Genomic DNA, 27,391 nt, shown 5'->3' with positions numbered 1-27,391 from the left:
AAGCAAAGTTGCCCAAAACCTAAAGAAAAAAAAAGAGAAAGATCTTCTGGTTTTTTGAGATAGTAGTCACCTGAGACTAGACCAAGGTTGAGTTCTCCTACATTGACATTAGACCATGGCAAGAACCATTCCTTAAAAAGAAGCCTCAGTGGATAAGAGTCATCACTCAGAGAGATGGGCTCAGTGACTATTGTTAGTGCAAAGTGCAGCTCTGTTGTTTCTGCAGAAATCCGTGTGGTTTAACATCGGCAGTGTTGACACATTCGAGAGAAACTTGGAATCTGCCCAGTGGGAATTGGGAATTGAAGCTGCCAATCAGGCAGCAGTGATTTATACCACCGAAAGTGATGGGTAAGTAGAAGAAAGGGGCCCCTGAGACATGCCTAGATCAGTGTCGTGTTCCTCTTGGGCATCTGGTTCTTTTTCAGAAGGCTTAACCTATCATACTGCTTCCTTCCATGGTTAAACACTGGTTTATATTGTAACCTCAATGAAGAGGGTGAATTTATTCTTTTTCTTTTGGAAAAACCAAAGCAGAAAAATTTCAAACTGAATAACCTAAAAAAAGGAGACCATAGAACGAATTAGCAACAGAGGCCTCCTTTGGACCCAGCTCAAGTCCCCTCTCTCTGAAACCTTCTCACCTATTTTATCCCATGGTGATTTCTCCATTTCACCTTTTCTGGTACTTTGTCAGTTTCTTTTGTACTGTTGTTTTGTAATTAATATTTTATTCTTTTTATTGTTTAATTCTTTTTCTATATTATGACTTGTCTCATCAAATGAATGACTCCTATACCATTTTACGGTAATGCTGTGCCTATAATAGGTATTTAATAAGTATTTGTTATATGAGTGGATAGACAAATACATGTAATATAATTTCAGAAATTCTTTCTTCTATTGGTGTTGAGCTTATATTGTTTGTTGGAAAACATTAACTGGTTTCAATAATGTTTTAATTCCTTTTACAAACAGAAATGAGACAGTGTTATCATGGGTTCTTTGTTTTAATGCTATAATAATAATAATAATAATAATAATAATAATAATAATAATAATAAAAATACTGGTTGTCCTTTGTTCTCAAAGAAGACCATGACATCAGGGAGGTGATGCAATGACATTCACATGAATTAGACTTGGGGGGGGGGGGCGCTGTGCTAAGTCACCAACCTCACTTTCTCCTCCAGAGCCATGTGGATCCAGTGGCCAGATATGGATGAGAACAACTGGAGAACTGCTTTGGATATAAGGCAGTCAGGATTAGAGTGACTTGCCTGAGGTCACACAGCTAGTAAATGTCTGAAGCTGGATTCATATTCCAGTCCTTCTGACTCCAAGACTAGTGCTCTATCCACTGCCATCTAGCTGCCCTAATGCCTTATTTACCCAAACAAGGGATACAATTGTATTCTGAGACCATTCCCATTCCCTTCAGTATCAGTAATAAGGGAGAAGATAACTGTGGAATAGACTCTGGAACTGAAATTGTAAAATACTAGGGACATGGAGGCTAGGATAGGAAACTGGAATGTCTAAAATCTCTAGGAAATAGATTAGAGGAGAATGGGAAGGTACACTCCACCTAGAAAGTCTTGCTTTTCACAGAAATTTACTATATAACATAATGAAATCTTTACCCAAACTACTTTTGAGTAGCTCTTAAATTCTAAAGATCTAAAGGTAGCATTATTTTTCTCTCAGTGATAGTGATATTTGTGTTTCCTTGCACTTTTGCAGCTCTTTCTTAAAAAGCCTGATCCCCACTCTGCTTCTGATTGGGATTTTCCTCTATGCTGTGAGGCGAGGCCCAATGGGAGCAGGCCGGGGAGGACGCGGAGGTGGCCTCTTCAGCGTTGGTGAAACAACTGCCAAAATCCTGAAGAACAACATTGATGTGCGGTTTGCAGATGTGGCAGGCTGTGAAGAAGCCAAACTGGAAATCATGGAGTTTGTGAACTTTCTCAAGAATCCCAAACAATATCAGGACCTTGGAGCCAAGATCCCAAAGGTGCCACTTCAGGAATGTTTCAGGCCAGGGAGCAAGGGTTTCAGATATCTTTGACAGCTCGCTCTCAGTAGAAAAACTCAAGAGTAATCTATCTGGTTTTAGGTTTTGTTTACCTCTTCTCCACTATAAAACATCAAGGGTCTGCCAGGGATTTTTGTGACCTAGGGTAGGAAGCCCCATCTGTCTACACTGTGCAAATCAGGACTGCTTGGGATTTGCTCATTCTAATACATTTTAAATACTAATCCATATTGGAGGGCTTATAATTTTGCCATAACTACATAGGTACACATGGTGATTCCTATGGGTAGCTGGCTAGCATACATTAATCCACCTTTCAACTTCCTGGGGAAAACCAGACCTCATAGTTTCTTTTTTTTCTTTCTTTTTTCTTTTTTTTTTTTTTAAGTCTACCTCTGATTTTGAATATAACCTAGAGCCAAGCAGGCAGAGAGTACGGGAAGTTCACTGAGCTATGAAGTGAGGAGGCCTTTTAAAGCAAAGTACTTCCTTCCACACCTTTCAGGGAAGATGGGATCCTGAGAAAGAGAGCAGGCCTGCTTTGGAAGAGGTGAGATAGATGGGGGGTTTGTGTTAGCAGGAAAGTCATCTCGGGGAGCAAGGAGCCAGGTGGAGTGCAGGGGGAGGGAAGTCAGGGCACACCTCCCAATCCTCTGGCTTCAGGCTTTCTCAGTGGGGCTCCTCTGCTTGCTAAGGAGTAGTGTAAATTTCCAGAGCACTAGATTAAGCCATTTTCAAATTTTAATAATGATAAATTCCAAAGGTTGATTATTCAAATTATCTTCACTGTCACCTCATCAAGAACACAGAAAATAATAAGTTGACTCTCTGCTAGAATATTGTTGTCTTTACTTGATATCACTTTTAAACATATAGGCTTATTCTAGCCCTTTTGAAGTACAGAAGTTAGAGGGAACAGTATGGATAGAATTGCCATTGTCTGCTCTCTTCCCATCGGGGATGTTTTCATCTGTTCTGGAATATGACCCTCCTTTGGGACATGATAGCTGCTCAACCCAAAATTATGCACTTTCTGTTTCTGTGTTGTAAATGCATAGATGGTAGGATATGTGCTAATGACATGTTAGATCAATTTATAGATATTGGGGGGGGTGTATGTATGTTTGTGGGGTATATGTGTGTAGAAATAAAATCAAGACTTGTATTATATAAGAATTTATGATATTGACCCGTTTAAATATACGTGGTGAGTGATTCTAATCCCTCAGGAATTGCAATAACCTGTCATTGTTTGATATGTGAGGCATTCTCCACTATTACCCCCTTTCTCTACCTCCCTCTGACCCTAATCCATCACAACTAATGGTTTAGATGAAATTCACTGTTTAAAATAGATGGGGTGGGTCTTTGTTGTAGGAAGGGGTGGGAGAGAAGGCAGGGATGGATTTTAGTAATACTACTTAAGACAAGGGACAGCTAGGTGGCACCAACTGACACTGGAGTCAGGAGACCCTGAGTTCAAAACTGGTCTCAGACACTTAATAATTGCCTAGCTGTGTGACCTTGGGCAAGTCACTTAACTCCATTGCCTTAAATAAATAAAATTTAGGAAAAAAATACTACTTAAGACACTCTCAGGTGTTGAAAAGACAGAGTTGGAAACCATTCATATAAACAATAAAATATGAATAATGGAACTAATTTTTATCTGTCTTCATTTTCAATAATAATGGTATTATTAACAATTTGTGAGCATATTTTTTGCTAGCATTTATATAATATTAAGGATTGCAAAACCCTTTATATTTATTTCATTTATCCTCAAAACCCCAGGAGGGGGTACTCTTATCCCCATTTTACATATGAGGACTCTGAGGCTGGGAGAGGCTAGGTGAAGAGCTATTAAGTGTCTACAGATTTGAACTCAGATCTTCTTGACTCCAGTGCTCTATTTCAACCCCTTCTCACTGCCTTTAGCTAAAGCTTCATAGTAATAGAGTGAACACTAATCTCTTAAGTACTTATTCATGATTTAGAGGTTTGGATTATCTGAATGCACTGTGTAGCATTTGATGTGAGTCTTCTCTGAGATGCCCATCTGTTCTGCCTCTAAAATTTAACACTACCCTCCTGTTTCAGGGAGCCATGCTCACCGGTCCTCCTGGTACAGGGAAAACTCTCCTTGCCAAAGCCACTGCAGGGGAGGCCAATGTTCCCTTTATCACTGTGAATGGCTCTGAGTTCCTGGAGATGTTTGTGGGAGTTGGGCCTGCAAGGGTGAGTTGCTTAGACAGTGCCATCATCTGTATGAGGTTGTGGTGGTGCTTCTGCCAGACACAAACTCCTTCCTTCCTCCATCTGAGGACTGCCCATCCATAAGATTCCTGAAGATGCTTCTAGTCCTAGAGAAATCATTAACTTGCCACTGTTTCTTTGTCAGCATCTAAGGAGTTATAGCTTCATGCTCACTTGTGGGGTCTGGGATTTCAGAAAGGTCAGGGGTCCTGGCAAGGGACTCCCCTTCATACCAATGAAAGAATCAATGATCTTGTTTTAGGTTCGGGACATGTTTGCAATGGCTCGAAAAAATGCTCCCTGTATTCTATTCATTGATGAGATTGATGCAATTGGAAGAAAACGAGGTCGTGGCAATTTTGGAGGACAAAGTGAACAGGAAAACACCTTGAATCAGATGCTTGTTGAAATGGATGGTGAGTTCCTATGTGCTCATCAGTCCTCTTAGTCTTCACTATCTGGTTTCCTATTGTCAGAATGTGTTCAAGACCAAGGAAGTCCTCAGGGTATCTATGGCCCATCTCAGACTTCACTTCAAGACTTTTCTAGAAATGTCACATCCAGTGACTTCTTTTTTTAAAGGACAAATGCTTTTAATCCAGTATAATAAAAAAAAAAGATACTTTCATTCAGTGACACTGACATCCATAGAAGCTTGCATGGACATGGACTGTTCTTAGCATTTGATGGAATTTGGGGAATTGGAGTAAACAGTGGGAGGGGAGCCTACTAAAGGTTCTCTGAATAGAAACAGCTTAAGAATGCTTCACTGAATGAAAAGGGAGAACATGAGGGCAGCTCTTGGGGGCTTAGTGGATGAAGAGAGGGCACCCAGATTCAGGTCCTTAATATAGTTGTGTGACCCAGACTAGATGTAAATCATTGAGTAGCCCAGACTGGGGGAGTCTGGTGAGAGATCCCACTGTGGGAAACCTCTTGCATCCGTAGTCATGGTCATGGTGCTGGAGGCAGGCTCACAACTTCTCAATGTTTTCCAACATGATCTTTTTTGTGTCTGTGGGCTCCCCAGTCCAAGCCAGAACAGCAACTGATGTTAGAGTTGACATTTCTCTTTTGTCTTTAGGATTTAACTCCAGTACCAATGTTGTGGTACTTGCAGGGACCAACCGCCCAGACATCCTGGATCCAGCACTAATGAGACCAGGACGCTTTGACCGTCAGATTTACATTGGTAATGGTGTTACTGTGCTTGTCCAGAAAATGTTACTTTTGTCTTCATGTTCTTTTCCTAGGTTTGATTGAAATCATTAGTTTTATAGTAATAGAGCTCCTTTTAGGAGATCCTAATACTCTCATTTTAAGAATTTTAAAGTAGGAAAGAAGCATGTGAATTTGGGGGGCCTCTATCCCATGCCAGGCTTCCTTTTGGACAATATTGTCTTCTTCTGTTTGTTCTCCACTTGAATGTCCTTGGTGAAATTTTAATATGCTGATTCTCCTATATTTGTTATTTTTTTCCCTTTTTTCCACAATGAAATGATGTGTGATCTAATAACATAAACTAAATAATATCCATGCAAGCATGTTTTTAAAAAAGCATTCAATGCATTTTAAGGCAAATATAACTTTTTTTTATTGACCACTAATTTGAATGAGAAGAAACAGAATTATTGTTAGATTGCTCTATCTAAAATAGAACTTGTTTGTTAAGTGAAGTTGATGTATATTATAACCCATGGCATACTGGTAAATTCTTAACTGGCTTGTTAGGAAAAAAAAGTTAAATATGTGTATCTTCATACCTAAGTTTATTATAAATTTTCCCCATATAAAATATAGATAGCCCACAGTTCATAGATCATAAGAAAGTGTTAAATGCCATAAAACCAACAGATTATTGCCAAAAATTTGATTGAATTTTGCCGAAATTTTTTGTGTGCATGTTCAACCCTATTTCATCAGAGTTGCCTCTCAATCTGCTCTTTTTCCCATAAACATATTACCATTTAAGTCTATCATATGATCTATTGTTTGACTAACCTTGTAGAGAAATTGTATTTGTCAGACTGCAGCCTTGCTCAAATTTCACTCCTGAAGGCTATATTGCTCTCTATTTTAGCCTTTCACATTTTTGAAGGATTGGAACATTATTTGATTCTACATTATTATCTACAAAATCCAGATCAATTTCATGTTTTAAGATTCTACTTTAAATGATACAATTTTTTTTACTAGGTGAAGTTAGTTTTTCATAAAGCCAATACATGCTTTTAATAAATATATACTTTCATCATTGTTCCTAAATGATACAGGTTGATGTGTTTAATTATATTTTCTAGTCTGTTTATAGAAAAACATTAAATTTTTTATTCTATTAAATGAAATTTCTGTAACTCTATCCTACTTAATCAGAGTTCCAAATAGCAGCTGTAAGACCCAGCCTTTAACATAGTGGTGGGCACTTAATAAATGCTTGTTTTCTTCCTTCAAGTGGAGATTCAGCTTTCTAGTACCCATTTTATGGTGGGTTTGGTTCATTTTGCTCTTTCTGAAAACTAGTTGATTTTGATTGCAATGTAGTTGAAAAGTAATAAAGTTCTTCAAAAATGTCAATCATCACAGCAAGGTTGTACAAGAAATTATTGTTGGCTTATCTCTTTGCCAAATCAGAATGGGAAGGAGAATGAAAAAAAATGAAAACAGATTATGGACTCTGACCAACATACAAAATTGCAGCAGATTATAAACTATATGCCTGCCATCTCAGTCCAAGTACTCTATAAATTTTAATCATTTTAATTTAATCATTTCAATTTTTTGCTTTTGCTTTTGCAAGGTAGTGGGGCTAAGTGACTTGCCCAAGGTCACGTAGCTAGGGATTATAAGTGTCTGAGATTGGATTTGAATTCAGGTCCTCCTGATTCTGGTGCTCTATCCACTATGCCACCTGTCCCCCTCAATTTCACATTCTGTAGTCATATTTACAGCTCAGTTTTATTCTATTCAAAAGTTTTTAAACAATCATTTTATTTCAGTTATTAAATTGTCAGCAAAATTGCAATTAATGATTTAAACAGCATCAAAGTCCTGATTTTAGGAAAGTTCCTTTTTTTCCTTATAAATATTTTATTTTTCCAACTACATACAACATTCACTCTTTTGGTAAGATTTTGAGTTTCACATTTTTCTTCCTTTCTGTCTGCCTTCCCCCCTCTCCTTGACAGCAAATAATCTGATATTGGTTATACATATATAACTATATTAAACATTTCCATATTAATCATGCTATGAAAGAAGACTCAGAAGAAAAGGGGGGAAAATACCATGAGAGAGTAAAAATATATAAAAAGCATATGACAAATTTTTTTTTTTGGCATTTAGAAAGAAATTTAATAGGGGGGAAACAACATCTAAGCAACTGGGTATAAACAAGCTAAAAACACGATTTGTCTTAATTCCAGGTCCAGTGCTATTTGAACTGTATTAACTAGCTGCTTGACCAAATACAAACTATCTGTATGACATTTAGAGTCCTTCACAAGCTGGCCCCTTTCTATCTTTCCAGTCTTCTTATTTATGATTTTTCTAATGTACTATAGGGTCTGGCCATATTGGGTTACTTAACATTCATCAGACTTGAAACTCCATCTCATCTCAATTCTTTGTACTGGTTGCATATGACAAATTTTAAAAAGTTGTTAGTATGCTTTATTCTACATTCAGACTCCACTGTTGTTTCTTTAGATGTGGATGACGTTCATAAGTCCTCTAGAATTGTTGATCATTGTATGGCTGAGGAGAGCTAAGTTAGGAAAGTTCTCTTAAGTTTCATGGCTGCTCCAGACTTTCTTCCTAGCCCTGTATCAACACCACCATAACAAGATGCAATTAAAGTTTGCTTTCAAATAATTCATTATTAAAGCCACAGTCATTTAAAGTAGCAATAAAAAATATATTGAAAATACACTGTGCTGTAGTTGACACCAGCTCTTTTTAAAACAATAATATTACAGGTTCAGAGTTGATTAAATGCTGATTCCAAAATTCCTGAAAATTTAATTATCAGCTGCTTGTGTACAGCACACCACTGATTATAACAAATCAAAAAAAAAGAAAAAAAATTCCAGACACAAAACTAGCTATTGGTGACTAGTTCTGTAAAGTCTCATTTCCCCCTTCTAGTCCGATGAGCCACCCTTTATCCCCAAGGAGTTTTTTTCCCCAAGAAAAGATTTATTAAAGCCAATTAACATATCAGAAAAACCTGATGCTCCATGTAGCCTCCCCTTCTGAGGAGGTTGGTCTTTGGACTAAGCTGGTTCTTTGTAATTTTGCCCCTCTTTTGTTTCTCCCACATTGTGTCCATTCTTTCCACTTCTGTGTTGTGGTCATCATATAGGTTGTTTACCTGAGCCTGCTGACTTGACTTCTCCTTAATTCACATAAGTCTTTCAGGGCTTTTCTATCGCTGTCATGCTCATCATTTCTTTCAGAACAGTTCTCCATTATATGTGTACCACAGATCTAGCCATCCCTCAGAGGAAGGACAGTGACTTGTTTCTTTGCTACCACAAAAAGTGCTTCTCTCGATATTTTTAATATGTATGGAACCTTTCCTTTTGATGTGAACTTTCTAGAAGTACGTGCCTAACAGTGGAATTGCTGAGTCAAAGAGTATGGACATTTTAGTTATTTGATCTGCATAAATCTGTGGGAAATTAGTATTCCCGGCTTTCCAAGCTGGGCCCATCTTTTTTCATCTTTGCCAATTTGCTAGGTGTGAGATAGAACCTTGAGATTGTTTTGATTTACGTTTCTGTTATTATTAGTGATTTGGGACATTCTTTTGTGTGGTTGTTAATAATTTGCAATTCTTCTGAGAAGTGTTCATATCCTTTGACCTATGGGCAGGGGGGACTTTTGGTCTTATATCTTAGAAGGTAAACTCAGAGGAATGGTTATGTTCCATTTATTTCTTTTTTAAAACTCAATTTTATTTTCTGTTCCAAATCCTTTCCCATTTAAAAAAGCATAAAATACAAAATCTGAAACATGTATAGACAGGCAAAACAATTTTCCACCTTAGCTATATTCAAAAGGAAAATTCTGCATTTAATTATAATTCTGACCAGAAAGGGAAGGTCTGGTTGGTGAAAGTGGAAGCAGTAAAAACCTTGAAGAAAAGAGATTATAACTGAGCTCTTGAAATTTACCAAATCTTGTAGACAAAGGCATGCTAGACCAAGTTGACTTTTATTCTGAATTTTCAGAAAGGATTTTTTTTTAGATTGCAAGAAACTTATAGGTATGACTTCTGACCAGGCTCTCAAAGTAAAACTGGCAATATTTGAACTTTTTAGGAAAAGAAATAGAACTTAACAGGTAGAAGTTAAGAGGGAAATAGGTGACAGTTCAGCAAAAGAAAAAGTAATTTCTAACCAAGCTTTCATAGACTGCCTTGTGAGACACAATTTGTTCCTGCTTGGGTGAAGGGTTAACCTCCAAGGACCCTGCCATCTCTTGGAATTTGTGGCATGCTTCTGCTACTCCCTTGTTGTGGCTCCAGGAATTGAGAGTTGATTTTCTATTCATCTAGTTAGCAGTTGCCTTGATTCTGCACAGTGTAAGTCTTTCCATCTGAATTGCAGCTGGCACTCCCAGGATGTTTGTCTCCTCCTTTTAATGCAAGAACTGTTTTTCTGTTTCTATCCCAAGTACTTCGCCCCTTGGAATCACTTAATTCTTTTCCATTAATTCATTCATATCCCTGATGCACCCTATCATCATGTTTCTATTATGATATTTATAATGCAGTTTCTTCATTTAACACATAATGTGCAAGTCATGCCGTATCTTCAGCAAGGAACACCAACCTGGTGAAACATATTCCATTTTTAATTACATCTCTTGCTTTGTTTTGCAGGGCCCCCAGATATAAAAGGCAGATGCTCCATCTTTAAAGTCCACCTTCGTCCACTGAAATTGGATGAAAGTATTGGCAAAGATGCCCTGGCTAGGAAACTAGCAGCCCTGACTCCAGGTTTTACTGGTGAGTATCAGAGAATATATGGTACTAGAGTAGAAGAAAGCTTGCTCGTTGGGGTGCTTTTGTATTTAGGGGATTGGGAGGAAATGGGGATGAGTTGTATTAATATTGCCCATAACCATATGATTTGGTCTTTAGAATTTTGAGTCAGTTAAGAAATTTAAAAGACCTTAGAGATAATCTTACTAAGTAGCTTTTAAAGTGAATTCATAATGATTTGGAGTTGTTTTTAATTATCTTGAAGTTTAAATCTTTACTTACAGAGAACCAATTTCATATCATGTCTTAGGGATGAAGTTCAAAGGAGAAATAATTTTATCTTTATTTTGCAGGTTTTGACTTTGGCTACAAAACCTTCTTTTCTAAATTTTCTCTGCTTTTTAAATATTAGCACCCAGCAATGAGAGAGAGAGAGAGTGTGTGTGTGTTTGTGTGTATGTGTATGTATTTGCTACACATGAAAATAGTCCCTCTTAGGGAATCCACACCCCAGAAATTTGTACCCTGTCACTTCTCCTATTCAGATATCTCATATTGGCTTCCAGGGTCTTCTCTCCATCCCCCCTCCCCATAGGCACAGATTATTGTAGAGAACCTCTTTTCCTTTCCTCTGGTCTCAACCTCCACTATAACCACATACACACACACACACACACATGCCCCCTAGAAGAAGAAGGGGTGATTTGTGTTCTTTCCTAAGAAAGAACTTATTCTTTCCTCAGAACTTCTTTTCTAGTAGAGAGAGATAGGTAGCTGTCCTCTGAGGGAGGGAGGAGGTAGTTGCTATTTGGGGACCTGATCTTTGTTGTTAGGTAAATTCCTATATAGGGGTTTATATTTGTCTGCACAGAGATGAGTGCAGAGCTCTCACAAAACGACTTGGCATCGGTTGCCTTCAGGGTTGGTCTGATGAAGGAGTTGATCCAGTTGGTGCCAAGAATATACTTTCTCGCCTTCCTTCTCCTCCCTCTCCCAGACTTCAGATGCCCACTTCTGTCCCAAAATTAAGATATTGCAATAACTTAGCAAGATTTTTTGTTTTCTCTGATTGATGTTAGAAACTGAGCAATAACTCTGAGTGATTCAGATGCAAAACTGCCATTCCTACTGCTCTGGTCAGGGGTTTTAAGTGACTCTTTACCATAGAGTCCAGATCTCTTTGTCCCTGGAGCAGGAGATCCAGCTGATCAGACGGTTCACCAGATTTTGTTCCGTTTAAATTTGTCCTACTGTTATGTTGACAAAAGAGACAGACATGTTATATATGTCTGCTGGACTGATATAAAATGGACCTGTGCTAACGAGTGTAAGTCTCTCAGAAATCAAAATGTCACTATCTTAGCTACAGAAAACACTGCATCTTCAGGAGCTATTACAGGCATCAGGAAATCTGAAGCTTCTCATTCTTTCCTTCTATGAATCCTTTTCTATTAAATAAAATCCTGGATGTTAGCACCTTATCTTGTTGGAGGCTTGAGGAAAAACATGACTTCAGTATTCTCAGTGCCAGGAAATGTAACTTTGTTGGAATCTGGAAAATGAGCTTCTTTTGCCCAATCCTCACTTGCTTTTTGCTCTTGAATGTACCAAAGAAAGGTCTTTAAAACTTGGCTAAAAATAATGATGTTTGAAGCTGTTCCCATTTCCTTTCAAGTCCTTTGCTGCTGGGTTAGGCCTGTTGTCTGGGGAGGCAGTTCATACACACTGCTAGAGACTTTTTACTGTAATCAAATTGGTCTTTGGTTGCCAAGATCTCCTGTTTACCAGCACTTGTGTCCCTGGGAGCTGGGTGGAAGAGGCAAGTTTGCCAGCCTGCCTCTGCTTTCTGTCTGAGGTTCTGTTTTCTCTGGCTTAGGTGCTGATATTTCTAATGTCTGTAATGAAGCTGCCCTGATTGCTGCCCGTCATCTGAATGCTTTTGTTCAAGAAAAGCACTTTGAGCAGGCCATCGAGAGAGTCATTGGAGGTGAGCCCTGGCCCCAAGCGAGGGAGGTGACAGCTGCTCACTTTGCAGAGATGATGGGAACATGGGACCTTTCACTAGCCTGGGCTCCCAAGCAGATTGTGGGAAATATTCTTGTAGCCTTTGGCTCTGCTTCCTAATAGATTTTAGGGAAGGTGGCTTCAGAAGCAGGCCCCTGACTTTGTTCTAAGAAACCATGAAGGGGGCGGCTAGGTGGCGCAGTGGATAAAGCACCAGCCCTGGAGTCAGGAGTACCTGGGTTCAAATCCGAGCTCAGACACTTAATAATTACCTAGCTGTGTGGCCTTGGGCAAGCCACTTAACCCGTTTGCCTTGCAAAAAATCCTTAAAAAAAAAAAGAAAGAAAAGAAACCATGAAGGGAGAGGGTAGAACTGAGGATAAATGGGGTCTGCTAGGAAGAGCATCAAAGGAAGCTATAGGGAGCTCTTTTCCAGGACTTCTTGAAGATTAGGCCAAAATATTCATGCTCATCTCTTGCTGGAATCCGGTGGCCTCTTTTTCTTCCTCTGACCACACCAGAGATGGGCAGTGGACATGTTACATTCAGGAACTCTCAGGGGCTGTATCTGCAATCTGGGCAGCATGATACTTAGTTATGGCTTCTCTGGGGTATGGGAAGCAGTGGGCTCTGGGGAGTGTCATCCAGGGCCATGATGCATAATCAGGGTTTGGAACAGATGGATTAGTCTGCAGAACTGAAATCAAAAATAGGTAAAGCGAGAGAAATTTCCCCTTGGGAAGGGAAGCAGAAGCAAAGGGACAGACAAACTTTCTTTTTCTCTTCTGACAGAAGGTGGGGGTGGTGGGGAGAGTAGAATTAAGGGGTTGGAGTCAGAATATCTTTAAGAGGAGCCCTCCATAATACAGATACGAGAGCTAGAGGTTGTTCATTTTCAAACTTCTTAATTGCGTATCTCGGCAGCTCTAATAAATTTATCACTATAAATAGAAAAGCCATGCTTTTCTCTAGTGGATATAATCATTGGTTATACAATATATTAAACCATATTTTTTACCCTTTGCTTTCTCTCTCTGGTCTACCCACCTTCCTGTAAGTTAGTTACAAGGAACCTCTTTCCAATCTCCTCTTTTCCTATCTATTAATTCCAATATTACTTTTGTGGCATAACTATGTTCCAGTAATAGATTACATTGTCATTCCGTGGCCTCTTTACAGCAAGTCCCAGTTAGCCCTGAGTCATAGCTCTTTAAAGTAGGGCACCATGTATAAATGGACAGTGACAACCTCTGGTTTGAAGGGATTAGAAAGTGGCAAGTATGGAAAATGTGGGATGGGAAATCTTGGGTGGAACAAAGAGATGCTGTGATCTCACCTTTTTTCAAAATTAGGTAGACAGGGTTTCTTTATAAAAAGAGAAATTATTTCTTGCCACTTTCACTTTTAAGCCAAAACTTCTGATTTTTTCCTTTTGTTAAAAGAGAATTAGTATGGAAATGAGGATTTGTCTGATTTGGGTCTTGAAGAATATCATAGAGAATGAACAGAATAGAAGTATTAAGTTCATCAAGGATATTAGGAAGGTTTTCTTTGTCGATTCCTGCCCTGCTCTATTTGGAATAGGAGAGATAAATGGTGCCCCAACTCTGCAGATGCATCTACAGGTTGGACTTGAATGTGTTTCTTTTCCCTGCCCCACACTTCCCTTAGGCCTTGAGAAGAAGACTCAGGTTCTCCAGCCCAGTGAGAAGACGACTGTAGCCTATCATGAAGCTGGCCATGCTGTGGTGGGTTGGTTCTTGGAACATGCTGATCCCTTACTGAAGGTCAGTATGCTTTGGACTCAGCCCAGGGCAATCTAATTAATGGAATAATCATCACTAACATAGCCCTTGTAGGTTTGCAAAGCACCTTACCTATTTTAACTCACTTGATCCTCACTACAATGCTGTGATCTCAACAAAGGTGAGATCATGATATCTCTTTGTTCTACCCAAGATTTACCATCCCACATTATCCACATTTTATGATGAGACTCCTGAGTCCCTGAGAGGTTAATTCACTGACCAGGATCACATAACTCAGTAGTTTCTGAGGTGGGACCGGACTCCATTCTAGTGTCTTAAGTAATAGAAAAGATGTATTATCCCTGCTGTCTTTTTCCCTATAGAATGTTTTGGATCAGATGGCAGGAGAGTTGGGATATTGGTTGTAAAAAGCTACCTAGCCTAGGGAAGGCCCTGCAATATCTAAAATTATTGATCACAAACCTGATGTCTTCATTTAAGTGCTTTACTAAGACATCATTGTGAAAGGCATGGTCCTTAACTTGTAGGGAAAATTCAACCCCCTGGCAGGTTATTAAACTCGTGATATATCAGACTCACTCCTTGTTGATATGGAGAGAATTCATACATTCCCTTATACTTTTCTAAGGACTTAAGACATCTGTTTTTGTCATATGATTCATATGTTTATATTGATCACACTCAGCAATTTAACACGGCCATTGGCCACATCACCAGTCTGCCTTAGTTGTGATATGCCTTCCAGGTGTCCATCATCCCCCGAGGAAAGGGGCTTGGCTATGCTCAGTACCTGCCCAAGGAACAGTACCTCTACACACGGGAGCAACTCTTTGATCGAATGTGTATGATGTTAGGAGGGAGAGTGGCTGAGCAGCTGTTCTTTGGTCGCATCACAACAGGGGCTCAGGATGACCTGAGGAAAGTGACACAGAGTGCATATGCACAGGTAACAGCCCCTTGAGCCACGGAGAACCGATAAATGGGATCTCAGACAGCAACCTTACTCTCCCTCTTCTGCTGCTCCCATTTAGATTGTCCAGTTTGGCATGAGTGAGAAACTGGGCCAAGTTTCATTTGATTTACCCCGGCAAGGGGAAGCCCTGGTGGAGAAGCCGTATAGTGAAGCAACTGCCCAGCTCATTGATGAGGAAGTACGCCACCTGATCAATTCTGCCTATTCCAGAACTTTGGAATTGCTGACCCAGTGTCGGGACAAAGTGGAAAAGGTAAATAAGAGACTAAATCAGGGCACAGTGGGGGCAGAGAAGACTCACGTGCCAGATCCAGAATGGTGATATTGTCACTCCCACCACACTTTGATGATGCCAGCTGGTTAGTTCCAATCAAAATGTCTGATGCAGCTTTGACTTCTTGGCATCAGGAAGCCCTAAGGTTGAATCTGGCCTCAGCCACTTCCTAGATCGTGATTCTGGGCAAGTCAATGGAGAGGGCTAGGCTCTAGGACCCTGGAAGCTTGGCAGCATAATCCCTCCAGTATGGGATGCTTAGAAATTGCCTTCTCCATCTTTTGGGGAGAGAGGTGAGAGTCTGGTGGTTTGGTTGTGCACTTCACTTTACCAGTTTGGTTTCTGATTTTTGTAGGTGGGAAAGCGTCTGCTGGAGAAGGAAGTACTTGAGAAAGCGGATATGGTTGAATTGCTGGGCCCTCGGCCTTTTGGAGAGAAGTCTACTTATGAAGAATTTGTGGAGGGCACAGGAAGCCTGGAGGAGGATACTTCCCTTCCAGAAGGCCTGAAGGACTGGAACCAAGAACGGACAAAAGAAAGCACAGAAAAACAAGTCCAGGAAAGTACTGTGTAAACCAGTGGAGGCCTCTGAGCATGTCTCTTGTGCTTTTGGGGGTGTCCCCACTCTCCTCATTCTACCTCTGGGTCTGGGACCTCCAGCACCTCAACTTATCTACGGGAAAGTCTTGGAAAGCAACTGCCAGAATCACTGGAAAGTAAATTAAAGCACATTATAACTACCAATGGCTGTTTGAGAGAAGGGCTCTTTGGAACAAACCAGGATTCTTCATTCCTGAAACTTCTAGCCAGAGAGGTAGTTGAAGAAAATGCCCAGCATTTGAGCAGATCTTAGCTGTCATCCTTAAAAGGAGAATGGGTCAGAAGGGTGAGGCTAGACTAGAAGCACAGAGGAGGAAAGAGCTGATTATTTTTAGGTTTTTGCAAGGCAAATGGAGTTAAGTGGCTTGCCCAAGGCTACACAGCTAGGTACTTATTAAGTATCTGAGACCGGATTTGAACCCAGATTTGAACTGACTCCAAGGCCAGTGCTTTATCCACTGCGCCACCTAGCTGCCCCAAAAGAGGTGATTTTTAATAAGCTGCAACTCTCATTTGGAAGATGGACTTTCCATCTCCTAAAGGAACAGGAGTTAGAAAAGAATAGACCTAGGGATTAGGAGAAGGGAAAGAATGTTTCTTCTCTCCCCCCCCATACATAACCAAAATTAGTGGTTAAATCATAAAACAAATCTTTGGAAAAGAGGATTTTTCAATATACCTTAGCAATTAAAACCCCCTCACTTGTCCTTCAGCTAGACTTTTAAATGTGGGCTAAAGTTTCAGTATCTAAGAGGGAAAGGAAATTATTGCCCAACCTCAGAGATCCCAAGTAGGAAAAAGTATTTTAATTAGAAGACAGTTTAAGCTATTTGACAGGAAATGTTTAGGTTTTGCAAAAAGCCTCTTTTATTGCTAGAATAAAACTAACTCCAGCCAGACCTGAGATTATAGATTGTGAGGAGCAGTGGTGTGTTGGGGATGGAAGACAATGGACTCAGCCATTGATCTTGGATTGTCCAAGCTCCTAGTCACTAGCGTCCTGCCATGACTGCTGATCTGAAGATGAGGAGCACAGGTCAGATTTTTAAAGAACCATTTCGACTTCCTCCAAGAAGTCTGGGTAGGTTTCCCTCCAGCGTACCATTTACTGGATTTGGTCAACCTTCCGTGGCAGTCTCAAACTAGCTCTATGAATCTTATTGTACTAGCAGCTAGGGTTTGCCTTCTGGGGTCGCTCACCCAGCCAGACCCCTGCCTGGGACACTTTTCCCACAAGGTCTTGTGCTCTGCTATTCATGGCATCCAGGTTGGGGTTCCCTAATGAAGTGGAACTGAATGGAATCTCCTGCCAAGACCGTTTGACTTACGGGATTACTTATTCTCACCCCTTCTTATTCCTGCTACTGTCTTCATTTCTTTTGAGAGCATCAAGCACTGCAGCTAATTAATTTTTTCTCATGCTGAATTGGTCCTTGATCTAGTTCTTTTGTGAGATCTTGAGTTGAAAGGCTAATAATTTTTCTCCATTTTCTCTTTGAAAGGCAGAGTGGGAAACCATTGTAGAGTAAAGCTGTTAGGAGTATTTTGTCCTGATTAGAATCTGTTAAACCATAGATGGTGGCCAGGATTGGGGTGGGTTGGGGCTAGGAAAATCCCATTTTTTGAGTGAAGAGTTCCTCCCTTAGCCTTTCTTTCCAAACCTATTGCCATGGAATTAAAAGTTTTAATAAAAAAAAAACTTTCAAAGAATTTTTTAAAGCATATAGACACTGGTGCCCTAGAAGTATGCAAGATTCTCAACAAAATTGGAGAAATTTGAGACAGTCTTGAGAGACTGATCATGATTTAACTTCTTGCTTTCCAATTAATGAAAGCCCACATCATTCAGAAGAAATAATCTTTCCTCCTGTTGTTAGGAAAAGAGGGCCAGTGACTTCCTTGGTATCCCATTCCAGTTTTTATCCTCCTCAACAATCAAGAACTTCTGAATGAGCTTCTTTGGGAAACCTAGCTGGATCCAGCTTGCTGCATTAGCAGGTTGGTGGGGCCTGTGGTATGTTATGCCATACATTCATGTGTTGGTCAGCTTCAGTTCTAGGGTTTTCTCAGCTTTGGCTGGTTACAGTTAGACTAGGGAAAATCTGTATTTGAGAACAGCTAGAAAATTTTTGTTGTAAATTTTTCCCAAAAGATTTCTTTGAAAGATATGTAAAGAAGCATCCTGGTATAATGGAAAGAGCACTGGATTTGGTTTTCAAGGATCTGGGTTCTAATCCAGGCTCTGCCACTTTCTGCCTTTGTAACTCTCAACTAGTCTCTTCTCTGTAGACCGGCTCTAACCTTAGGATCAGGTGTGGTCTGATTATCCCCCTCCCCTCACTTGCCAGCCCCTAGAGAATTAGCAGTGGCAAGTTCCATGGGAGCCTCTGGCCTTTGAAGCTCCATTTGCCAGATATCTAGGCAAATAGGACCTCTCAATTCTGAATTTCCAACCTGGAATCTACATGAGAAACTTAATTTGTTGGTGAAACATATGTTATTGGGTCTTTTTCTTTCTCCACAAAAGCTTGGCTGGATTTGTAGAATGATAGCTTCAGTCCATTTGAAATTAGAACTGGCTTTTAAGAGCTTATTTTATCTCATGTTGGGCACTCTTATTGGGAGTACCACCTACTCTGTCCTTTTCTGCTTTAAACTGTGAACAGCTGATTTCACTGTCAGGGTGTGATCTATCTGGCTCCCCATTCTGTTCTTTCCTTTGGCCAGAGAGACTGCCACCCTGGCCCTGTTCTGAGCCCATCTTTTCTGCCCCTTCCTCTCCCCTTCTGCTTTATCAAAGTGCTCACTGCCTCCTAGATCATCCCAGAGTCTTGGGCACTTTATCTCACATGCTCTGTTAAGCTGCCTCTTAGGGAAGGCTGATTTACTTAGATCTTTGAAAGAGGGGCAGAAAAAAAGCAAAACAAAAAAAATAGCCCTGTGTCCCCCAAGAAGTCTTAGATCAGGGTCATTCCTGCCTTCATCCTCCTTGGTGCTGGTTAACCAACACACATCATTTTAGGGAGGGAAACTTTCTGAAATTAGGGTTTTACTAGAAAATAGGACTGCTCCATGTGTCTAAAATAGCCTCACAAGCAAGGGTCATTGGGTATTCTTTCATCAAATGAAATTGGTGGGAGGGGAGCAGCAGGAAGGGGTAGACTAGTTGTTTGCCATAGAGTGACACTGTAGGTTTTGTTTGTTGTTTTAAATGAGGATGCTAGATTCTCCCTTAAGACAAATCCACACCCACTTCTCAGAATTAGCATTGACTCAAGTCTCATTACATGTAGATTAGTCAGTTTGACATTTCAGTGGGAATGACTTGCAGCAGGTGGGATAGATTCTCCTTCCTCTAGAAAAGCACCCTGGACAGAGAAAGCCAGGTGACACCTGTTGTATGACTTTGGCTAGATAGATAGCTTGTTTGGAAAGGACTGATGATCCTTATAGTGATCTACCTCATTGGAAGAGATTTAGGGAAGTTCATGAATTAGCAGTGGTTGTAAGGAACATTGCATTTTCTGCAATGGGGCAACCATTGCAGCGTTTCTACACTTAAAGCAGCTCGCCTCCTGGGTTTTTACTCCAGTTCAGCAACAGATTCCAGGGGAAAATTTTCTTAGGTTCCCTGCCTGCCCTCCTGCTTCTTGGGATATATCTCTCAGCTACAGAGACTAAATGTGATACCTGATCATTTCAATCAGCAAGCATTTATTAATTATTTACTCTGTCTCAGACACTATGCTAAGCTCTGGAGATATGAACAAAAAATATAGTTGGGTCAGAAAACAATGTGGCTGTTTCACTTGGCTGGGAATTTAATGCTACGATTTGGGGAAGACTGGAAGGCCAATCTCCTTGAGGCTAAGGAACTTTCATGTTCTTTCCATTCATTCCTTTGAAAAGGTTTATGCTCCAGATCCTGACTTTGACCCTGAACCCATGGGTTAAGTCTGTGGCAGAAAATCTTCCTCTGCTTCAGTTGTTCTGAGACTCACAGTCTTATGTTCTGTGGATTCTCTAAATAAGGGAATGTTAGTCACTGATGCTTCTGTCCTTTCTCATTTATTTAGGGGAAAGTCTCCTATTGCTAGGGACAAGATTATCACCCATCTTGGCTAAGAGAACAGCAGAATCATGCTGAACAAAAAACATTTATGTAATTCTTTCTTATGCACCAGTGATGAACTTTAACAGCTAGGTAATGGCCCCAGACCCTTTCTGTCTGGGGGAGCTCCAAGACTTGTATAAGCTTGACATTTCTTCTTTTCTGCCCATTGTGGTGGGCAACACAACACCTCATTCTCACTCTTGCACTTTACGTCATCTTGGACGAGTCTCCTTCCATGTTTTAAACTCAGCATATCCTATGTCACTCATGGGGTTCCAGTTCTTGGATTCACTTCTCTCATTCTTGACACAGACCATGGTCATCCTTTACAGTGTTTGCCACATTGAATGACCTTGGACACAATCACTTCCCTGTCTCTTCATCTTTGAAAGGCAGGGGCTGGACTAGATAATGCCTCCCAGCTGCAGGCCTGTGAGCTCACTGCTACATTGTCTTCTCCACTTCCCAGCCTCACTGGTACTGTTAACATCAGCTACCAAATGCCAAGGTTCTTCCTCATCCTCTAGATCACCTCCCTTTTCAAGGTCCTCATGGGGCACATCAGACTCAGATTACACATGTTCAAGGTCATGGCCCTTTATTTGGGTTCTGCATGAAATGACAATATTTCCTGCTTTTGCTGCTTGTCATTCCCAGTCTTAGTTTCTTATTTTTCCTCACCTTTTTGTTGTATATCTTCCTCTCATCCCACCAAAAAGAACATGACATTCTTTGCATCTGGAGCATTCTTTTTCATAAACAATTAGCTAACTAAAATTCTCATGTTTCTGTTTGGGGAACCCCTCATTTATTTTTGCATGTGTTGTTAAAGGCAGAGGGAGGAAGGGAATAGGTTAGGATTACTTATTCTAATCCTTGTTCCCTATGAAATGATACTTTATATTGTATGACCTAACACTTCAGCTATTGGCGATGGCCTTTTAAATAGCATTCCACCAAATAAAATGGGAGACCATGAAGCAAACTACCAACAAGTTAATGAAAACACAATAAACATGGAATACTCAAATGTAATTGAATATTTCTGTTTTGTTTCTTCTGAATTGAGCAGTTTGAGAGTGAAAGCAAATATGAGCATAAACTAGTGCAGTGGTGATAAAGAAAAAAAACCTGTTGAAATAATTTCTACAATTCAAGGCTGGAGGTCATTTCTCCTCTCTGGTTTGGCCTGTGAGCTGCTAATTTGGGTTAGATTAAAAACCAGGTTATTTTGTCTGTTGTCAGCCAGATTAATGTAATAGAAGTTTTTTAACACCATCTTTCCTTCATCCCACTACCAAAACAGGAAACAGTACTATTGTACAGGGGTGCGCTTACTTGGGGGGGGGGGTATCTTATCCCATTCTTGTGTCATGGATGCTTTCTCAGGATGTTTTAAAAGAACAAGTCCATAGACCCCTTTCCTCACCCCTTTGTAGGAAGATGAACTTGAATCCTCCCTTTTGGCCATTTGTTGAGGAGCTTTAAGCACCAGGAGAATTCTGTATGAGCCAGTCTCCAGCACCAAAGCCAGGAACTGAGATTATAGTATGAGCAGGCTGTCTCCTGTCCCACACTGAATTTTCACTTGAATTAAATGAGGAACTAGGGGCGGCTAGGTGGTGCAGTGGATAAAGCACCGGCCCTGGAGTCAGGAGTACCTGGATTCAAATCTGGTCTCAGAGACACTTAATAATTAACCTAGCTGTGTGGCCTTGGGCAAGCCACTTAACCCTATTTGCCTTGCAAAAAAAACATAAATAAGTAAATAAATGAGAAACTAAAACAGAAGTAGATTTTTGGTCTTTTAAACAGATCTTTGTCTCAGTTCTCTCCTTTCAGACCTGACCTACATATATTGCTGTAGTCTTTGGCTATAGTCAGCTATCTTGGACCCTGAAACTCTTTTCAGTCACAGTCATCCAACAGAAAGAGAACTGTCCTAGAAGGGTGCTCCTGCCTCATCCATTATCTAAGTCGCTTAGTGAGGTTCATGGGAATAAGATTTTAAATTTTTTTTCTCAAAATCCCCCATCATTCTGGGCTTGAAAATTGAGGCCAATCTTCCCTGGAACATAACCCAGATAAGCCTGTTTGGACTCCAGTGCTGTTTGGCAGTTTGGGAAATGATTGAAAGCCTGTGGCTATCCTAAAGGCAACGTTTCTGCTCCAGGGGAGTGGCACCTCCTCAACCTCCACTGCAGGCAGCTTGAGCTGACCTCACCGCAGCTGCCTTCCCTCAGCTATTGTTCATGTTTAATCCTGCCCCAAATACTCCTCTGTGATGTCCACTGAGAAGTTAGGAACCAAGAAGACACTTTAAAATGAAGGGGATTAGGTTTTAATAACCATTTTGTTCAAATGACACTATAGAAAGCTGCTACATGAACTAATGAGTACAATACACGAGAGGGACAGGTCACAGATGAGCCGATGATGTGTCATGTGGTCCTCTAGCTGCCTTCATGTGATAAAGTTTAAAAAGCAAAACAAGGTGAGAAATTTATTTTTATTATGTTGGGCAAGTATATTGCTCAGTACCTTGACCCACTGGCATGATAACTTGGCTGCACTGGTGTCCCAGTGGTAGAACAGGTTGAGGAAGAAAATGCACAAAGGTCACCCCAGGAATTGGTCCTTCTATAATTTAGAGAAGTAATTTTTTCCAGTTTCTAATAGGACTGCTTTTGGGGGGAAACTGATTACAAAGAATACGAGAGGCCTGATAGCATATTTGTCAAAGTGGACAGTTTTCATCTTAACAGATTCTTGATTTGTAAGTATCTGAGCTTGCTAAATATAAGGGAAGAGCAAAACACAAGCGTGAGTATTCCAGCTGGCTGAACAAAGCCAGAAACCTCCAGTGGCGTGTTCATGTCAGTTTGAGTGAGGGGTGTCAGTCCATCTGCCAACTGGCGACCTGCCAGCACTACCAAGCATTTGAGAAGGGACTTGGTTAACAGCCCCTGAAATCAGGGAATCACTCCCCAAGCCTTCTGTCCCTGGCATATCCAAGATGCCAGGATACCATAGCTCATTCTTCCTTGTTACTCCCATAGTTCTTAGCATATTGCCTTTAAATAGTAGACATTCAGAGATCTGACTCAGCGTTATTTGATTCCATCTCTGTTGGAAGAACCTATTTTGTATCCATATCAGGAGCTTAAATAGAGAAAGGAAAATGGTCAAAAGATCTCCACAATTTTTCCAGTGAAAAAGGGAGTTTGGATCCTGTTCTGAAACCATTCTTTGATAGGACATCATCCTTGGTATCAATCTATGACGCTGGTTCTGGGCCATTCATACAATGGAATTTAAACATCGCGAGGGCTGATCGCCAGCAAGCAGCTTCGCCGGAGGCCTCTGATTAGAAGAGATGACCCAAAGAACTTAATAGATCTCCCTTGGTTTCCTACATCTCAGTCAGCAAGAAGTTGTCATTTGTAAAGGCCCTCCTTTGGGCAGGCCCAGATGCCACCGCTGAAAAAAGGAGTCCCTGCTTCCTTTCAGTGTCCTTTTACGACATCATGCCAGACATAGCATCTGGATGAACAAAGGACTGTGGAGATGTGATCGGCAGCCACAGGCTCAGAGCTGCTTGAGGGTGTGATGTGTTTACATGAGGTTAACTGGAGATGATGTGGAAAAGGAAAACCATGTTATTGGAACATGAAAAGTAACCCCTTATAAGAAGGGCATGGGGGAGGGAAAGGGGAGCAACTCGTGAGCCTCTTTTCCTTCCCCCACCTTAATAGCTTAAGGGAGGTGCCGTGGTTCCTTAGGCAGTTTTGGCTTTTTTTGGTGTTCTGAGCAAGGTAGGAAATAGGCCAGAGTTCCCTCAGTCTTCAGGTGACTGAGGGAAAGCCCAGCCCAGAGGTCATAAAGGGTCTGGGTGACAAAACTGATGTGGGGCTCTGCTCTCTTGCCCAACAAAGGACTTTGGGGAAAGAATGGGTGGAAGGAGAGAACAGAGGCTTGGTCACCAATTCTGTCTCCTGTGGCTGAAAGTGTATCAAGAATCAAATCGGTATGGATATCTTAAGTAGTGATTCCTCAGACAGCCTCCTGAATTTGAACACAAAAGCAGCTTCCCTTTTGCTTCCAATAGAAACACTCCAGTTTCTGAATTCAGAGCCACTTTTGTAAAAAGAAGGAAACCTCAAGGCCACCCATTGAGTTTAGAGATAAACAAGTAAATTGGATGTTACCATCTTGAACTGTCTTCTACTCTTCAGCTTTTTCCAGAACCATTCTAGAGCTGGACAGCACCAGTTCTGAAAAGGAGGAACTTTCCAGAAGATTTGATGAGCAGAAAGAAGTTGAGTCCCTCCAACCAAAACACAGATGTCAGAGAGGTGGCCACCATTAGTGTCCATTCCCACACTGGCTCCCTGTAACACTGGGGACCGTTTCCAGATTTTGCTGTGGTTTTGCTGGGCCACTAGGTGGTCCCCCCAAGGAGATGTCTGATGAGAGCCAAGCCTCTGTCCAGGGGAGAGGTGGAGTGTCCTGGCTTCTGAGCAATAGAATGCCACAGAAAATATATGTTGGTCTTGATCCAATGCACAGAGAAGATGTGAGTAAGGCCACTGGAAGAAGACTGTGCTTATCCTCAAGGATGGCAGGAGCCCCTCGGCTGAGCTTGCTTTTGTCTCCTAGCACTTTACTGTTCCAGAAGAATCCATCGCTTTAGACATTGGCTCCCTCTTCTCTGCCTGCCTATCCTGCGAGGCTGAATTCAGGGGAGAGTCAGCCCTCTCCCTCTCCAGCTGTGAAGACCCAGTCACCCACCGGCACAGGCCTCAGGACAGAGGGACCAGGGAGTATTTCCAGTGCCAGAATTGTCACCCCAGGACATCGGCAGATGACCTGGCCAGCTCCACAACTTGGGAACGGGACTGAAGGAAGCAAAGCAGTTGGGGTGGAGATGAAGGAACCATGGCATGGTGGTTAACTTGTCCCCACAGGTGTTGCCAAAGTCTCAGGTCAAGGTTATCACCAGCATGACGGATAGTCCAGAACCTGTGGTTAGTGCATGGGCGTTCCCATCTCGGCTCCTCAGAGCAGCTCCCCGGGCAGCTGACAAGAGGCTAGTCTTCCTTCGGCCTCTCTATAGTGAGAAAAGTGTCCACCATCCCAGCCTGCAGCTCAGAGTCACTGAGATGCTTTTTTTCTCGGTTCTGTTCCGCTTTGGTCCGGGTCCAGGAGGGGGAGCGCAGATACCCAGCCCGAGGGAGTGGGTGGCTGTGCAAACCTGGGGGAGAGAAGACAGGACAGAGCAGAACTGAGTGAGCTGCCCGTCCTGGAGAGCTACCGGCCACAGGCGAGTCCGTGCCGACAGTGTTGCGCCAGGCCTGCTGGAAGGCCCAAATTCTAATGGAATCAGGCCAACCTCAATGGCATGGGAAATGATTGATGCAGCTGGTCAGGGGAAAAAATCAGCTGCCCTGGGGAGTGACCTCACAACCCTAGACCTCTGCTAGAGAACTGGTCTTCCTCAGAAGGAAATCCCCCTCCCCTGGGCCCTGCCCCCACCACCCAAACACAGCTATGTGTACCTGCCAGACGCATACATCCAAGAAGGGTTGGCAATCATACCCAGCTATTGTAAGGCTTGCAGCCTCTCCTTGGTCAAGGGATGGTAGAACCAGGAATTTCTCAGCAGCGGCTGATGCCAGAGCTTGAAACGGGCTTGGGACCCCCCACCCCCACCCCTGCAGCACCAGAGAGAGCTGCCAAGCATGCATTAAGGCCACACATCCCCTTGTCACCAAAGCTTCCTGGGATGGATTTACAGATTTATTCAACTGAACCTACCTATCTGATTGAGGCAGATTCTGCTAGGCTGTGAGCAAGGTGTGTGCACATGTGTGTGTGTGTGTGTGTGTGTGCATGTGTGTGTGCATGTGCACACCATACCATCCACAAGCCAGATGAATCAAAGCCTGTGTCAATCGAAAGGCTTGATCTGCTCCCAGGATAAGGGAGAGCTGCCTGGGGTTTCCAGGGCTAGTTCTCCCCTCCCCGTTGCTAACTGCTTCTGACAGCCCAGCCAGCTGGCTAAAAGCTTTTTCACACCTCGAGAGAAGTGTGTGTGTGTGTGTGTGTGTGTGTGTGTGTGGCTTGGTGTGAATCAAAGATCTATGTGCAGTTTGTTTTGGAAGTGAATGGGGAAATGGAACTATGCCCCCACCATGCCCCCTCCCCAGAGCTAGAGGAGGGATGTCAAGGACGCCATGCTCTGTCTGCCAGCAGCCCACTTCTGAGAAAAAGCTCTCCCTGGCACGCCCAACTGCCAGCCAAGACGAACACTCTATGTGACTGGGTCATTATCTGTGTCTCTGCTTCCAGCCCCCAATCCACCGGGGAGCTCGGACATTTCCTTAACATTTCCAAGGACCACAAGAAATGCAGAATGGGGAGCAGTTTATCCCTTTTTTCAGATCCCCTGTCTAGTATTATTGATTCCTGACAAGACTGTTGCCTTTAATTAGGCCCCGGGTGGGCTTGAGTAAGCAGAAGCCAACGCTGCCAGCTCCTTGACTTCATTCTGACTTGGAGGAGGATGGGAAGACAAGGGGCAGGAGGGGGCTGGGCCAAGGGGCTGGCTCTAAGGGAAACAGAATTCTCTGGAGACAAAAAAAGGCTGCTCTTTTTGCTCTCCCTGTGGGATTCCCCGCAGTCCCCACCCCCTTGGCCTGACAGCTTCCAAGGCAGCTGGAGACCATGGCTGGTGCCACAGGGAAGTCCTTGCTGTTCAGGGTCAGCTTTGGAAATATGTGAGTGGGGGAGGAGAGGTGGGTGCTGGTGCCCTAACGTGGCACATGAAAACTTGGAGCTAGAAGGGGGAAGAGCAAATATCCAAGTCACCACCCAGAAGCCTTTGGATCCAAGGCGGCCTGCCTTCCTCTTAGAATCAAGAAGGCCACCCCAGGTTATAGGATAGTAATAAGCTAAGCCTTGCATATAAGGGGAAACTACCTGCTGAAGAATACCCAACCTATTCCCAGGAGCTACAGAAACTGCAGAATGAATTGAATTAAATTTGTTTTTGCAGCCCATGAAGCAAAAATGATTTATCTTTCTTGGCAAGTGCTTTTTTTTTAAAATTTTAAATTTTTAAATTTTTTAAATTTTTTAAATTTTAAATTTTAAATTAAATTTTAAAACTTGAAGTCCCAGGACCTTAAATTTAGCCCATTTGGTGCAATCACCTCATTGAACAGGTAAGGAAACTGAGAAGTTCAGTGTCTTGCCCATGCTCCCATAGATAGTAACAGTGCCAGGCTGTGAAATGGAATCCTCAGTCTCCAAATCCAGTCATTGTCCCTTTCACTCTATCATCCCTCCCTTTCTTGTCAAAAAAAGTAAATTCCTAAG

At 41.8% G+C, this 27,391-nt stretch overlaps 2 protein-coding genes across 2 annotated transcripts in view; one reads left to right on the top strand and one right to left on the bottom strand.

Annotated features, from left to right (window-relative positions):
* LOC141497865 (mitochondrial inner membrane m-AAA protease component AFG3L1-like) overlaps positions 1–22,632 on the top strand; it is a 39,657-nt gene extending 17,025 nt beyond the window's left edge. The window contains exons 7-17 of the mRNA XM_074200717.1: positions 227–351; positions 1,744–2,014; positions 4,136–4,273; positions 4,554–4,707; positions 5,376–5,483; positions 10,176–10,301; positions 12,154–12,264; positions 13,953–14,068; positions 14,796–14,996; positions 15,082–15,276; positions 15,653–22,632. Coding sequence (XP_074056818.1) covers positions 227–351; positions 1,744–2,014; positions 4,136–4,273; positions 4,554–4,707; positions 5,376–5,483; positions 10,176–10,301; positions 12,154–12,264; positions 13,953–14,068; positions 14,796–14,996; positions 15,082–15,276; positions 15,653–15,871 — 1,764 coding nt within the window. The 3' untranslated portion in view covers positions 15,872–22,632. The remainder of the gene's footprint in view (positions 1–226; positions 352–1,743; positions 2,015–4,135; positions 4,274–4,553; positions 4,708–5,375; positions 5,484–10,175; positions 10,302–12,153; positions 12,265–13,952; positions 14,069–14,795; positions 14,997–15,081; positions 15,277–15,652) is intronic.
* DBNDD1 (dysbindin domain containing 1) overlaps positions 21,940–27,391 on the bottom strand; it is a 23,728-nt gene continuing 18,276 nt past the window's right edge. The window contains exon 4 of the mRNA XM_074200731.1: positions 21,940–25,265. Within this exon, the coding sequence (XP_074056832.1) occupies positions 25,102–25,265 (164 nt within the window). The 3' untranslated portion in view covers positions 21,940–25,101. The remainder of the gene's footprint in view (positions 25,266–27,391) is intronic.

Source organism: Macrotis lagotis, chromosome 1 (genome assembly GCF_037893015.1).
Source record: "Macrotis lagotis isolate mMagLag1 chromosome 1, bilby.v1.9.chrom.fasta, whole genome shotgun sequence".
NCBI lineage: Eukaryota > Metazoa > Chordata > Mammalia > Peramelemorphia > Peramelidae > Macrotis > Macrotis lagotis.
Note: the sequence above shows the minus strand (reverse complement) of the source record. Positions and strands in the feature narration are given on the sequence as shown.